This window comes from Ahaetulla prasina, chromosome 1, assembly GCF_028640845.1.
Source record: "Ahaetulla prasina isolate Xishuangbanna chromosome 1, ASM2864084v1, whole genome shotgun sequence".
Taxonomy (NCBI): domain Eukaryota; kingdom Metazoa; phylum Chordata; class Lepidosauria; order Squamata; family Colubridae; genus Ahaetulla; species Ahaetulla prasina.
The window spans coordinates 188,307,256-188,322,357 of NC_080539.1; the positions used below are offsets into that span (position 1 = coordinate 188,307,256).

General features: G+C 45.1%; 1 protein-coding gene across 1 annotated transcript in view; it reads left to right on the forward strand.

The window, feature by feature from the left end:
- Nucleotides 1-15,102, forward strand: part of TRPM8 (transient receptor potential cation channel subfamily M member 8) — a 657,600-nt gene that overhangs the window by 552,211 nt on the left and 90,287 nt on the right. The window contains exons 16-17 of the mRNA XM_058185213.1: nt 1,331-1,443; nt 2,630-2,846. Of these exons, the coding sequence (XP_058041196.1) occupies nt 1,331-1,443; nt 2,630-2,846 (330 nt within the window). The remainder of the gene's footprint in view (nt 1-1,330; nt 1,444-2,629; nt 2,847-15,102) is intronic.

The window sequence follows — 15,102 nt, forward strand, 5'->3', positions numbered from 1 at the left end:
CAGCTGCTCTTTGTTCAGAAGTCTAGAAACATCATCGATTAGGAAAATATTTTGAAATTCAGATTCAGAAATCTATTTTGAAGCTTTAAGGAAAAAGAATTCTTGTTTACAATTGATTGCTTTTATTACATTCCTTTATGTATCCCGTCTCCAGGTATTCTTTTTTTCTCAAAGGCTTCTTCAAATTTTTGCCCTCTGCAAGTGTTTCCAATATCTCATTCCAGAGTTCCTCAGCTTTCCTGATACCCAGATAGAAGTTTCTTAATTGCTTCATCTCTAGTCTCTTCATCTTCTCTTCCAAGAAGGCAATCTGCCTTCACTTGCAGCATGTGTGGGGGAGTGTGTCTTACCTTGGCTGAAAATGGCATGTTGTATTGCTCATTTCCTAACTCAACATTTTGAGCTATTATCAATTGTTTATTTGATATGAATTCTTCTACAAATCAGTTAAATAAATCAAAAGACCAGAAGTGCATTGCAAAAGAACCTGAAAGGATCAGAACACACATGAAAAAGACAGAAACAACTAGTATCATTGTGCTACAAGAAATGGTGGGATTTATTATGTATTATGTACATTTTTTATTTAAATACATTTTTTAAAAAAATTGTAGTGCATATAGTTCTTATCCTCAGAGAGAAGATACATCCTTTCCAAATCATGAGAATAGTTTTCTTTTCCATGTTGCTCAAACAAACAAAAGAAAAAAAGTCCCATTTGATCTCCTTCAACAAACTCCAGTTCGTTTGAATCAATGAGTCTCCATTCTAGAAATTGTCCCCTGAAATTGCCTTGAAAAAAGTATTGCTTGTAACACGATGCTTTCCATTGCACAATAAAATGAAAAAAATGTTGAGAATAATTTTATGTGCAAATCTGTCTAGGTTTAATTGTATATAAGTTAAATTTTATATAAGCTATATTAGTTACAATGTATATAGATCAACTGGTGTTTAAAAAATTAAGTTGTAATCACTGTATTTCTCCATCTGACATTGTGGATGAGGTTTGTCTTACTGCTCCTTGATCCTATTCAGGGCTTACGTCTATTGTTTATGCCAGGGCAAAAGTTCCCAACATAAGATCAATTTTCTAAAGCCCCAGAAAAGCTGCCCTCTGAGATCTTCACTATTCTTGCAATTTATAATTCAAAATGTACAAATATAAGCAATATATTTGGCTGTTAAAACTGCTTAATTTCAATAGTAGAATTCTACAGAAACTATTCAGAGCATTATATACATACCACTGTACTACTATTGAAGAATTGGGGCATTTGACTAGATCAGGCATATAAAGCCCAAATGATTTCATAATTCTATCTTTCAGAATTTTCTATCCAAACAATGGTATGGAGAAATTTCCAGAGACACCAAAAATTGGAAGATCATTCTGTGCCTTTTCCTTTTCCCTTTAATAGGATGTGGCTTCATTTCCTTCAGGTAAAAAAAAAGCCTTTTATTATGAAGTACATTGTGCTTCATGAGTGAATGTAACCATGGCACTGAAAAATCTGACTTATAACCATTTTTCACATTTATGGCCTTTGCAGCATCCCCATGATCATGTGATCAAAATTCACATGCTTCATAAACGATCTAGACGAGGGATTGAAGGGAAACTCATCAAATTTGCAGTTGAGACTAACTTGGCAGGAATAGCCATCATCCCAAAAGATAAGCTCAAGACCCAAAAACATCTTGACAGACTTGAACACTGGGCCTTATCTAACAAAATGAAATTCAATGTAGATAAAAGATAGGTTTTACATCTAGGCAAGAAAAAACAATTCTATAGGTATAGACTAGGTTGAAACTTAATGCCAGTAACTGTGAGAGGGATCTTGGAGTCCTCGTGGACAATCACTTAAATATGAGCCTACAGTGTGCGGCAGCTGTCAAAAAAGCCAATGCAATCCTAGGCTTTTCAAAGCCTTAGCAAGCACCCTCTGCTCCCGCTCCATTCGTGTGATTAGAGGGCAAGCACATGCACTCTACTCACACAAATGGAGCTGTTTATGCATGTGTGCCTGCCACTCACCCCTCGCCCCCACCCCCCAGCCAGGCCAGGCCATTATTGGGGACCATTGTTCTATTCTAACCCCCTTCTCAAGTAGGAGACCCTATACCACTTCAGACAAACAGCTTCCAGTCTTTTTTAAAAAGCTTTCAGTGATGGAGTACCCACAACTTCTGAAGGCAAGCCACTCCACTGTTTTATTGTTCTCACTGATTTCCTAGACTATGATTCTGTGATTTTAATCATCCAGTGAGCTTCTGTTGTTGAAAGAAGACTAGAACCTGAGTCTCTCCATTCCCCATCCCCACTGGTTTTCATAACAATATTTATATAAATTTGGTGTAGAGAATTCCCCTTTGAAACTCTAGTTTTATAAACTATTGCCTAAATAATCAAATAGTTTGAAACTAAGCTGTATCATGTATCTGTTTTAACAATTGGCATTCTGGTTGAAAAATCAATTCAGAATAATTTTATAATATATGCCGATGTAAACATAAGTGGTTACATTTAATGTTTAAATTAAAGTTGTTTTTCAAACCAGTCTCTCCGACTTAATTCTTTTAGGAATAATTAATTTATTGTACACTATTTGCTTCCTTTATTCAGGAAAAAGCCAATAGAAAGGAGCAAAAAGATGGTCTATTACTATGCATGGTTCTTCACTTCACCATTTGTGGTCTTCTCTTGGACTGTCATGTTCTACATTGCCTTTCTCCTTCTGTTTGCCTACGTCCTGCTGATGGATTTCCAAAAAGAGCCTACCATGCTGGAACTGATTCTCTATGTGCTGGTTTTCATCCTGCTTTGTGATGAAGTGAGACAAGTAGGGAGTGCTTAGAAATCAAACATTTTTTATTTGCAGGATGATTATTCAAGTTCAAAAAGTTGTTTGATGTTCACATCTAATTGCTTTCTCCCCATTGCATCTTGATTTTCACACTGTTTCCAATAAATTTTTTGAAATGCTGTCTAGATCATTAAGTCATAGACTCCATATGTAGTTTAATTAATACCTTTAGTGAGACTGTGATTTTGCACATTTTTCATAAACTTACCCAGGTTTTATGCTTTGTTTGTAACTGAGAACTCATAGTTCTAGCTAGAATTAAACTAATAAAACTAGCGGGAAATGCTTAAACACTGTAGTTAAAGCCAGCACAAGATGAAAACCATGCTGGTAAGTATGATTTCTGAAATCCTTTTGGAACAACCATGTTTTTATAAACTTCCAGAATGCCATTAAGGAAGTGGTTATTTTTGCCCTTTGGTATATATGTCTGGTATAAGGGGAGCATCCCCACAAGTGCCTGCCTTTGCATCCCTCTCATTGGATTTACCAATATGAGAAGACTCTTAATAAACACACACTATACATTCTAATGAAGCATATTTTACTTGGTTCTGCCTAGTTCCAACCATATTTAACTTTATAAGTTAGCAACCAAAGAATTGTACTTGGAGCTAAATTAATCAAGGTGGTTCAGGAGCTAGGATGTTGAGCTTGTTGATTGAAAGGTCGGCCGCTTAGCGGTTCGAATCCCTAGTGCTGCCGTGTAACGGGGTGAGCTCCCGTTATTTGTCCCAGCTTCTGCCAACCTAGCTGTTTCGAAAGCACGTAAAAATGCAAGTAGAAAAAATAGGGACCACCTTGGTGGGAAGGTAACAGCGTTCCATGCGCCTTTGGTGTTGAGTCATGCCGGCCACATGACCACGGAGACGTCTTCAGACAGCACTGGCTCTTTGGCTTTGAAATGGAGATGAGCACTGCCCCCTAGAGTTGGCAATGACTAGCACGTATGTGCGAGGGGAAACTTTACCTTTACCTTTACTAAATTAATCAACTAATACAAGCATCCATATTAGTGGGTGTTAAATGATAGAAATGGATTTACCCTAGTACATAGATCTAGCCTTGAACAATTCTAAAATTATCACCAGCATTTTGAATTGTGTCAGAGACGGATATAATATAGTTCTGCTGTAAGGCCACTTTAAGGTGTGCATTCTAGATCTGTTGTGATTTCTGAAAAATATTAAAAAGTGGTTCTAAATGAGCATTGTGTAATAAAGCCACTATAGATGCAATTAAAGAAAATTATACTATGAAGATGTGTGACTTTAATCAGGAATAAAAAGGTGCTTGTTTCTGTAGGTACTGTAAAATGAAGTTGAATTGGGTAAAAACCAAATTTGGTAGCATTTTTCCTTTAGAAGTAAAGACAATAGAAAAAAGAGGAAGAGGAAAAGAGGAAGGAAAAGGGAAGAGTTGCTAAAGTGAGGGGGGGGAAAAGGCAACAAAAAGCAATGACTTCCAACTTCTTTCAGTGCAATAAGATGCAGTTATAATATCAAAATTTTACTTATCTAAAATTGTAAATCCAGCCATTTCTACAACCATGATTTAATCATAAAAACCCAAAATCATAGTTTCATTTTTCCCCTTTTGAGCAGAAAGTCCAAAAGCAGTTTCCAAGTGGAAACAAAAAACTACCGTATATACTCGAGTATAAGCCGACCCGAATATAAGCCGAGGTACCTAATTTTACCACAAAAACTGGGAAAAACTATTGACTCGAGTATAAGCCGAGGGTGGGAAATGAGGCAGCTACTGGTCAATGTAAAAAATAAAGATAGAGCCAAGTAAAATAACATGAATATTTATTTGAACGAAAAACAATAAAAGTGCAAAAGGGGGTCCCCAAAAAGAATATGGTATCAAAAATACAGTATCTTTAAAAGTAACAGCAACCAAGCTAACGAGAGCTAAAATCCCTCAAAACTCTCCTCCTCATCATCTGTTTGTCCAAACAGAGCTTCAGCTACTTCAGCGTCTGTGATGTTATCCGCATATACGTTGTCATCATCACTGAGTTCACAGTCGTCATCATCACTGCTGTCACCCTCATACAATGCGCTGTCTTCATTGCCATCCATAGCATTACTAATGCCACATTTCTTGAAGGCACGTTGCACCATGTCCTCTGGAATATCTTCCCATGCATCACGAACCCACTGTGCTATTAGTTGTATGTCTGGCTTTCTCAGATTTCCAACTTTTGTCAGTTGAGCTTGACCAGATGTCATCCATTCATGCCACATCCTTCGACACGGTCCTTGAAAGGTTTATTTAAACTGACATCTAGGGGCTGCAATACAGATGTAAGCCCACCTGGAATAACGGCCAAAGTGACTTGAGATGACTTTGCCAATTTTTTTATGTCATCAGATATGTGGGCTCTGAACATATCCCAAACTAACAGTGATGGTTTTTTCTTTAAGGCTGCTCCTGGTCGTCCGTTCCAAATTTCTTCCAGCCATTTTTTTGTTCCATCTTCATCCATCCAGCCTTTAACATGTGCACGCACTGTAATTGTGGCGGAATTTTACCTTTAGGCAAGGTCTTTCTTTTAAAAATAATAACAGGCCTCAGCTTGGTTCCATTAGCCAAACATGACAGAACGACTGTGAAATGGTTTTTTTCATTTCCTGTGGTTCTTAGTAAAATTGTTTTGTCTCCCAAACTTGCCACAGTTCTGTTGCTTGGAAGATCAAAGGTCATAGGCGTTTCATCCATATTTCCAATATCTTGAAGGTCATAGTTATGGATCCTTCTTTGTTTTATGATGAATGAATGGAATGACATCACTTTTTCATCAAGGTCTTTTGGCAGCTTCTGTGCAATCTTTGTTCTTTGCCGCAAACATAGGCCAAACCTATTCATGAAGCGGGTACACCATCCTGCTGATGCAACAAATTTTTCAGTGCCTGGTACTTTAAATTTTTCTTCTTTAGCCATTTGAAGGGCACGTAAGCGAATTCCCATACGTGTTACACAGTAACCATTTTGACGACACTCCATAACCCATTCATGCAATTCAGTCTCTAGAGCCCCAAATGGACTCGTTAAACCACGTCGAGCTTTTTTTGCCTTTGGAAGCTTTTCCAAGTCAGCTTTCATTTTCCGCCACTCCCTTACTTGTTTTTCATCAACACAAAATTCTACTTGCAATACTGTTATTGCTTTCTTCTGCTCTTGACACAACCTTAAGTTTGAAAGCAGCTCAGATGACTCATGCTTTTGTTTTGATGGTCCAGGATTAGAAGTACTGGGATCCATTCCTAACAGGAAAAAAAAATTATTACGACGTCAACTGCCATCAGGAAACCATCACCCCCAGAAAGCTGTCCAAAGAGACCCATGGACCGGCAAGCTATCTTTTCCAAAGGCGAAAAGAGGGCGAGTGAGAGGAGGGCGAGTGTGTCAAACGCCAAGAGGCGAGAGGAGGGCGAGAGTGACAAATGCCCCCTTTTTAATAAGGGAGACGATCAAGAAAAGGTCTTATTTTAAAAAGTTGCTTCCCAATACACTTCACAAAAGGTTGATGATATGGATGACACAGTCATCCATTTTCATTCCCTACCGTTCCCTTTTCTTTTCTTTTCCAGTCTGTGTTTTCTGGAAATGCTGTAACTATCACACAGCAATTTAAGGCAACCCTGCAACACATCATCACAAGAGACAAATACCGTACATTTGTTTCTATACAAATACGTTTTCAGGTCTCTTTATATAAATGTGTTTTCGGCTTAGAACGGGTTGTATTGATTTTCCTTGCTGTAACCCTTCCTGCTAATATTACAAATATATGGGAGAAGGGCGGTATACAATTATTATTATTATTATTATTATTATTATTATTATTATTATTATTATTATTATTATTATTATTATTATTATTATTATATGATGATGATGATTTTTTTGCATTGGACAGAGCGAGCTTCAGTTTACCAAACTTTGTATCTTTTAATGAAACGTGTTAGTCTGGAAGGGACTGTTTGAACTCACAAAACACTTGCAACTTTTAGTTCCGTGCTGAGGATTTTGGAAAGCAGCCCAGCAATATTTATATATTGCTCGGACTGCTCTTATTTTGACTCCCTCTTTTCTTTTCTTTTCCTTCCTCCTCCTCCTTCTCTGCCTCTCTTCGTCCCCCACCTCCCGGGATCCTTGCGGGTCAAGGTTCTGCCCTGCCTTACACCAGCCGCCCACCCATGCCAAGGTCTCCTGGCTCTTTCGCTCTCTGTAAGCAGCGGCTTCTCGGCAGCGTCGCCCCCCTCCCCTCCATGGATCGGCTCCTTCCCCAGCACTGAAGGCATCCTTAGGAATACACCTCCACCTCCAGGAAAATAAAAAGAGGCAGAGAAGGTAAATCGCCCGCCCCGTTCGGAAAGAAAGGGGAGAGGACTCCAATGGAAGAAGGGAGAGGAGAATTACCAATAACAAACACAAAGCGCTGGGTTAGAGGTGCCTTGTCATGTACAAGGAGATCAGAGAGGGCAACCACCGTGAAACAATAATCAGACTCAAAACGGGCTGCTTATTTGCCATTTGCTCTGGGTAGAACGGGTTTTTTTTTTAAAAAAAAATTGGTTTGGAGAAGGAAAGCTAATTTGCTGATCTGCGCGAGGGTCGGTTTCTTTTGCCTCCCTTCTTCTTCCTCCTCCTTCTTCCCACCCTAGCTTGCAATGCCCCCATCTCTCCTCCTCCTCCTCCTCCTCCTCCTGCCCCTCTCGGATTCGGCGCTCATTTCTTGCCTTTGTGGAGCGGAGGTGTTGGGGGAGGTTTGGGAATAGATTTGGCAGAGGACATTACCGTAATTTTGCTCACTGTTGCTCACTGTTTACTTTACAATGTTCACTCGGGGAAGTGAAACGCAAAGTATAGTTAGCCTGGAAAAAAACTGAACCATGTGACTGGCGGGAGAGAAGGACGGCGCCGGGAGGCGGGGAGAAATTGTTTGTTCTTGCCGATTTCTCCGCTTTCCAAGAGGCTTAGAGGAGGCGAGAGTGACAAATGCCCCTTTTAATAAGGGAGACGATCAAGAAAAGGTCTTATTTTAAAAGTTGCTTCCCAATACACTTCACAAAGGTTGATGATATGGATGACACAGTCATCCATTTTCATTCCTACCGTTCCTTTTCTTTTCTTTTCCAGTCTGTGTTTTCTGGAAATGCTGTAACTATCACACAGCATTTATATAACCCTGCAACACATCATCACAAGAGACAAATACCGTACATTTGTTTCTATACAAATACGTTTTCAGGTCTCTTTATATAAATGTGTTTTCGGCTTAGAACGGGTTGTATTGATTTTCCTTGCTGTAACCCTTCCTGCTAATATTACAAATATATGGGAGAAGGCGGTATACAATTATTATTATTATTATTATTATTATTATTATTATTATTATTATTATTATTATTATTATTATTATTATTATTATTATTATTATTATTATATGATGATGATGATTTTTTGCATTGACAGAGCGAGCTTCAGTTTACCAAACTTTGTATCTTTTAATGAAACGTGTTAGTCTGAAGGGACTGTTTGAACTCACAAAACACTTGCAACTTTTAGTTCCGTGCTGAGGATTTTTGGAAAGCAGCCCAGCAATATTTATTTATTGCTCGGACTGCTCTTATTTTCACTCCCCCTTTTCTTTTCTTTTCCTTCCCTCCCTCCCTCCTTCTCTGCCTCTCTTTCGTCCCCCACCTCCCGGGATCCTTGCGGGTCAAGGTTCTGCCCTGCCTTACACCAGCCGCCCACCCATGCCAAGGTCTCCTGGCTCTTTCGCCTCTGTAAGCAGCGGCTCGGCAGCGCCGCCTCCCTCCATGGATCGGCTCCTTCCCCAGCACTGAAGGCATCCTTAGGAATACACCTCCACCTCCAGGAAAATAAAAAGAGGCAGAGAAGGTAAATCGCCCGCCTGCTCGAAAGAAAGGGAGAGGACTCCAATGGAAGAAGGAGAGGAGAATTACCAATAACAAACACAAAGAGCTGGGTTAGAGGTGCCTTGTCATGTACAAGGAGATCAGAGAGGGCAACCACCGTGAAACAATAATCAGACTCAAAACGGGCTGCTTATTTGCCATTTGCTCTGGTAGAACGGGTTTTTTTAAAAAATTGGTTTGGAGAAGGAAAGCTAATTTGCTGATCTGCGCGAGGGTCGGTTTCTTTTGCCTCCTTCTTCTTCCTCCTCCTTCTTCCCACCCTAGCTTGCAATGCCCCATCTCCTCCTCCTCCTCCTCCTCCTGCCCCTCTCGGATTCGGCGCTCATTTCTTGCCTTTGTGGAGCGGAGGTGTTGGGGGAGGGTTTGGGAATAGATTTGGCAGAGGAGATTACCGTAATTTTGCTCACTGTTGCTCACTGTTTACTTTACAATGTTCACTCGGGAAGTGAAACGCAAAGTATAGTTAGCCTGGAAAAAACTGAACCATGTGACTGGCGGAGAGAAGGACGGCGCCGAGGGGCGGGGAGAAATTGTTTGTTCTTGCCGATTTCTCCGCTTTCCAAGAGGCTTTTCTTTTCACCTCTTTCTCCCACCTCCCCAATTTCCATAGGGGAAAACCCTGGGGAAAACTTGGCAAAAATAAAATAAAATAAAAAGTACTGAGTGCAAATGTTTTTTTTATACTGTAGTTGGAGTTTTCCACGCTTTTTCACATTCAAGGCAGCATTCTCCCCATCCTCGCTGCTTTTCCAAAACATGCTTTGAAACCTTTGCATTTTATTGGGATGTATTCAGTGACAACGCCCCTCCGCCTCCGAGGGCGAGAGGAGGACGAGTAAGAGGAGGCGAGAGTGACAAGCAAATAAAGAGAGTTCTTCTCGCCTTGGCGTTGACACACTCGCCGTCCTCTCCGAAAAGCCGAAATTGAGTGCGGCGGCAGTGGGAGTGGGTGGGTGGGTGGGTGGGGAGGCCGCCGTGAAGTGCCGGCTGGGGAGCCCGGATTGAAGTGCCGGCAGGGCGAGCCCAAATGCTGCCGGCATGCTTTGCCAGCTCGGCCGGCTCGTTTTGGGGCGGCGGCTGGCCTCGGCGTTTTCTTCCGCCGCTTTTGATGGCGGCGGCGGTGGTCGGCGGAGGGGCGGAGGGGCGTTCGACATTTCGCCTCTCACTCGTCCTCCTCTTGCCCGCGGTGGGGGCGGAGGCGTTGTCACCTCGCCCTCCTCTCCGAAAGCCGAAATTGAGTGCGAGCGGCGGGGTGGGGAGGCCGCCGTGAAGTGCCGGCTGGGGAGCCGGGATTGGCTCCTGGACTCCCCAGCCGGCACTTCACGCGGCCTCCCCCGCCGCCTCAATTTCGAGAGGAGGACAGTAAGAGGAGGCGAGTGACAAACAAATAGAGTTCTTCTCGCCTTGGCGTTTGTCACCTCGCCCTCCTCTCCGGCGAAATTGAGTGCGGCGGCGGCGGGGGAGGCCGCCGTGAAGTGCCGGCTGGGGGCCGGGATTGGCTCCTGGACTCCCCAGCCGGCACTTCACGCGGCCTCCCCACCCCGCCGCCTCAATTTCGGCTTTCGAGAGGAGGCGAGGTGACAAACGCCAAGCGAAGAACTCTGTTGTTTGTCACTCGCCAGGCGTTGTCACCTCGCCCTCCTCTCCAGCGAAATTGAGTGCGGCGGCGGGGTGGGGAGGCCGCGTGAAGTGCCGGCTGGGGGCCGGGATTGGCTCCTGGACTCCCCAGCCGGCACTCACGGCGGCCTCCCCACCCCGCCGCACTCAATTTCGGCTTTCGAGAGGAGGCGAGAGTGACAAACGCCAAGCGAAGAACTCTATTTATTTGTTTGTCACTCTCGCCCTTGAAGGCGTTGTCACCGCCTCCTCTCCGAAAAGCCGAAATTGAGTGCGGCGGAGGCCGCCGTGAGTGCCGGCTGGGGAGTCCAGGAGCCAATCCCGGCTCCCCAGCCGGCACTTCACGGCGGCCTCCCCACCCCGCCGCCGCCTCAATTTCGCTTTCGAGAGGAGGCGAGGGTGACAAACGCCAAGCGAAGAACTCTATTTGTTTGTCACTCGCCCGCGCCTCCCCACCCCGCCGCACTCAATTTCGGAGGAGGCGAGGGTGACAACGCCTGCTGGCGAGTGACAAACAAATAAATAGAGTTCTTCGCTTGGCGTTTGTCACTCGCCCTCCTCTCAGCCGAAATTGAGTGCGGCGGGGTGGGGAGGCCGTGAAGTGCCGGCTGGGGAGTCCAGGAGCCAATCCCGGGCTCCCCAGCCGGCACTTCACGCGGCCTCCCCACCCCGCCGCCGCCTCAATTTCGGCCGAGAGGAGGCGAGGGTGACAAACGCCAAGGGGCGAGAAGAACTCTATTTGTTTGTCACTCGCCAGGCGTTGTCACTCGCCCTCCTCTCAGCCGAAATTGAGTGCGGCGGCGGGAGGCCGCCGTGAAGTGCCGGCTGGGGAGTCCAGGAGCCAATCCCGGCCCCCAGCCGGCACTTCACGGCGGCCTCCCCACCCCGCCGCACTCAATTTCGGCTTTTCGGAGAGGAGGGCGAGGGTGACAAACGCCCCCTCCGCCCCCACCGCGGGCAAGAGGAGGACGAGTGAGAGGGGGGCGAAAATGTCGAACGCCCCCCGCCCCCTCCGCCGACCACCGCCGCCGCCGCCATCAAAAAGCGGCGGAAGAAAACGCCGGAGGCCAGCCGCCGCCCCAAAACGAGCCGGCCGAGCTGGCAAAACATGCCGGCAGCATTTGGGCTCGTCCTGCCGGCCCAGCTGTTCCCGAGGGCAAAAAACCCTCTCCCTGGGTCGGCTCTGCAAGGGTAGACTCGAGTATAAGCCGAGGGGGCGTTTTTCAGCACAAAAAACGTGCCGAAAAACTCGGCTTATACTCGAGTATATACGGTATTTACATTCTTTTCCCCAATTACTGCAGTTAACTTTGCCATGTCTGCCAATTCCATTATCTTTTCAGTCCATTCTTCCATTGTGGAAGTCTCTTCCCTTTTTTGAACATACGATTCTTGCTGCCATCAATATATATAGTATACAAAATTCCATTTTTTCCCATCTCTTTATAGTAGAATTTTTCCAACTAACAAATTTTATTCAAAGACATAAGTTTTTGTGCAAGTACACATCTAGATTTGTTGCAGGGTCTGATTCCCATGTTGGCATTATTGTCCTTTTGTTTCTTGTTTCTATGAATCTGCTTCAGGTTGGGTAGCAGTCTGTCTGCCTGAGAAAGTGTGATATCATTGGCCAGTATAAGTTGTAGCTTATTCATAATTTGAGTAGTTTGAGTTATTTACTATAGGTGGAAATCAGTGGTGTGTTTTGTTCTGTTTCTGTGGTCTGTCTTTTAATAGATTCTTCCTGAAAATTGATTTGGTTCTACTGTATTGATTTATCTGTTGATAAATTTATTTTATTGGGTATTCTTTAACAGCTCTGTCAAAAAATAAAAGTGATTGTAGCATTGAACCTAGCTCTAGTCTAGATGATAGATTTGGTGGTTGTATTCTGGTTAAAAGCTGGAAACATTAGGTACTAATGACAATCTGCAGATTCCATGTTCAATGTATCTATTATGTACTTTTATGATGACATCAAGGAAATGAACTTCTATAGATAGATCAAGGATGAAATTGATGATGGGATGGAAGTTGTTGAAGTCATGGTGGAATTTGATGAGAGATTCATAAAGTGATAAAAGTAAAAAAAGTGGTGTTTTAAGAGCCATGAGGATTTGGGCCTATTATTTTTTATTATTATTATTTATTAGATTTTTATACCGCCCTTCTCCCGAAGGACTCAGGGCGGTGTACAGCCAAAGTAAAAACAGTAACAAAATACAATTAAAATAAACAATTAAAAAACTTATTATAAAATTGGCCAAAATTTAAAACATATTAAAATTTAAAACCCATTAAAATACATCCAAAAATTTAAAATTTAAAATTTAAGCCAACTTCGCGCGAGTAAATAAATACGTCTTCAGCTTGCGGCGAAAGGTCCGAAGGTCGGGCAATTGGCGCAAGCCAGGGGGAAGTTCGTTCCAGAGAGTAGGAGCCCTCACAGAGAAGGCTCTTCCCCTGGGGGCCGCCAGCCGACATTGCTTGGCAGACGGCACCCTGAGAAGTCCCTCTCTGTGTGAGCGTACGGGTCGGTGGGAGGCATGAGGTAACAGCAGGCGGTCCCGTAAGTACCCAGGCCCTAAGCCATGGAGCGCTTTAAAGGTAGTAACCAACACCTTAAAGTGCACCCGAAAGGCCACAGGCAGCCAGTACAGTCTGCACAGGAGTGGTGTTACACGGGCGCCGCGTGCGGTTCCCTCTATAACCCGCGCAGCTGCATTCTGAACTAACTGAAGCCTCCGAGTGCACTTCAGGGGAGCCCCATGTAGAGAGCATTGCAATAATCCAAGCAAGAGGTAACAAGAGCATGAGTGACCATGCATAAGGCATCCCGGTCGAGGAAGGGGCGCAACTGGCAAACCAGGTGAAAAGCTCTCCTGGAGACGGCCGTCAAATGATCTTCAAACGACAGCCGTCCATCCAGGAGAACACCCAAGTTGCGCACCCTTTCCACTGGGGCCAATGACTCGCCCCCAACAGTCAGCTGCAACTGCAGCTGACTGTACCGGGGTGCCGGCATCCACAGCCACTCGGTCTTGGAGGGATTGAGCTTGAGCCTGTTTCTCCCCATCCAGACCCATACGGCTTCCAAGCACCGGGACAGCACTTCAACAGCTTCGTTGGGGTGGCCTGGGGTGGAGAAGTACAGCTGCGTATCATCAGCGTACAGTTGGTATCTCACCCCAAAGCCACTGATGATCTCGCCCAGCGGCTTCATATAGATGTTGAACAGGAGAGGCGAGAGAATCGACCCCTGCAGCACCCCACAAGTGAGGCACCTTGCGGTCGATCTCTGCCCCCCTGTCAACACCGTCTGCGACCAGTCAGAGAGATAGGAGGAGAACCACCGATGAACGGTGCCTCCCACTCCCAACCCCTCCAACCGGTGCAGCAAGATACCATGGTCGATGGTATCAAAAGCCGCTGAGAGATCTAATAGGACCAGGGCAGAGGAACAACTCCTGTCTCTGGCCCTCTAGAGATCATCCACCAACGCGACCAAAGCTGTCTCCGTACTATATCTGGGCCGGAAGCCGGACTGGAACGGGTCTAGATAGACAACTTCATCCAGGTATCGGGGAAGCTGCCATGCCACCACACTCTCTACAACCTTCGCAACAAAGCAAAGGTTGGAGACTGGACGATAATTTCCCAAAATAGCTGGGTCCAGGGAAGGCTTCTTGAGGAGGGGTCTCACCACCACCTCTTTCAAGGCGGCAGGAAAGACCCCTTCCTGCAAAGAAGCATTAATGATCCCTCGGAGCCAGCCTCGTGTCACCTCCTGTGTGGCCAGCACCAACCAGGAAGGGCACGGGTCCAATAAACACGTGGTGGCATGCAGCCTCCCCAACAACCTGTCCACGCCTTTGAGAGCCACAGGGTCAAACTCATCCCAAACAATCTCGACAAGACACGGCTCCGCCCTCTCACCTGGATCATCCCAATTTTGGTCCAAACCATCCCGGAGCTGAACGATTTTATCATATAGATAACCACTAAAGTCCTCGGAACATCCCTGTAAGGGGTCATCCCGCACCTCCTGATGAAGGAGAGAGCGAGTCACCTGAAACAGGGTGGCCATGCGGTTATCTGCCGATGCAATGAGGGTGGAAACGTAAGAACGCTTCGCCTCCCTCATTGCCACTAGGTAGGTCTTAGAATAAGACCTAACTAGTGTCTGGTCAGCTTCGGAACGGCTGGACCTCCAGGCACTTTCTAGGCGTCTTCACCGGCGTTTCATCTCCCTCAGCCCCTCGGAAAACCAAGGGGCCGGTTGAGACCTACGCCGGGTCAGAGGCCGCAAAGGCGCGACACGGTCCAAAGCCCCAGCCGTGGCCTGCTCCCAGGCCGCGACTAGTTCTTCAGCTGTGCCATGGGCCAGATCCTCAGGAAACGGCCGAAGCTCCATCAGGAACCGCTCAGGGTCCATCAGGCGCCTGGGACGGAACCAACGCATTGGTTCCATCTCCCTGCAGTGGTGGGTGGTGGTCCGAAAGTCCAGGCGAAGGAGAAAATGATCTGACCATGACACAGGTTCTGTTACTAAATCTCCTAATTCCAGATCATTTAACCATTGACTAGAGATATAAATCAAGTCCAGTGTGCCTCCCCCTATGTGCGTAGGGCTATCAATTACTTGAATCAGGTCCAAGGCC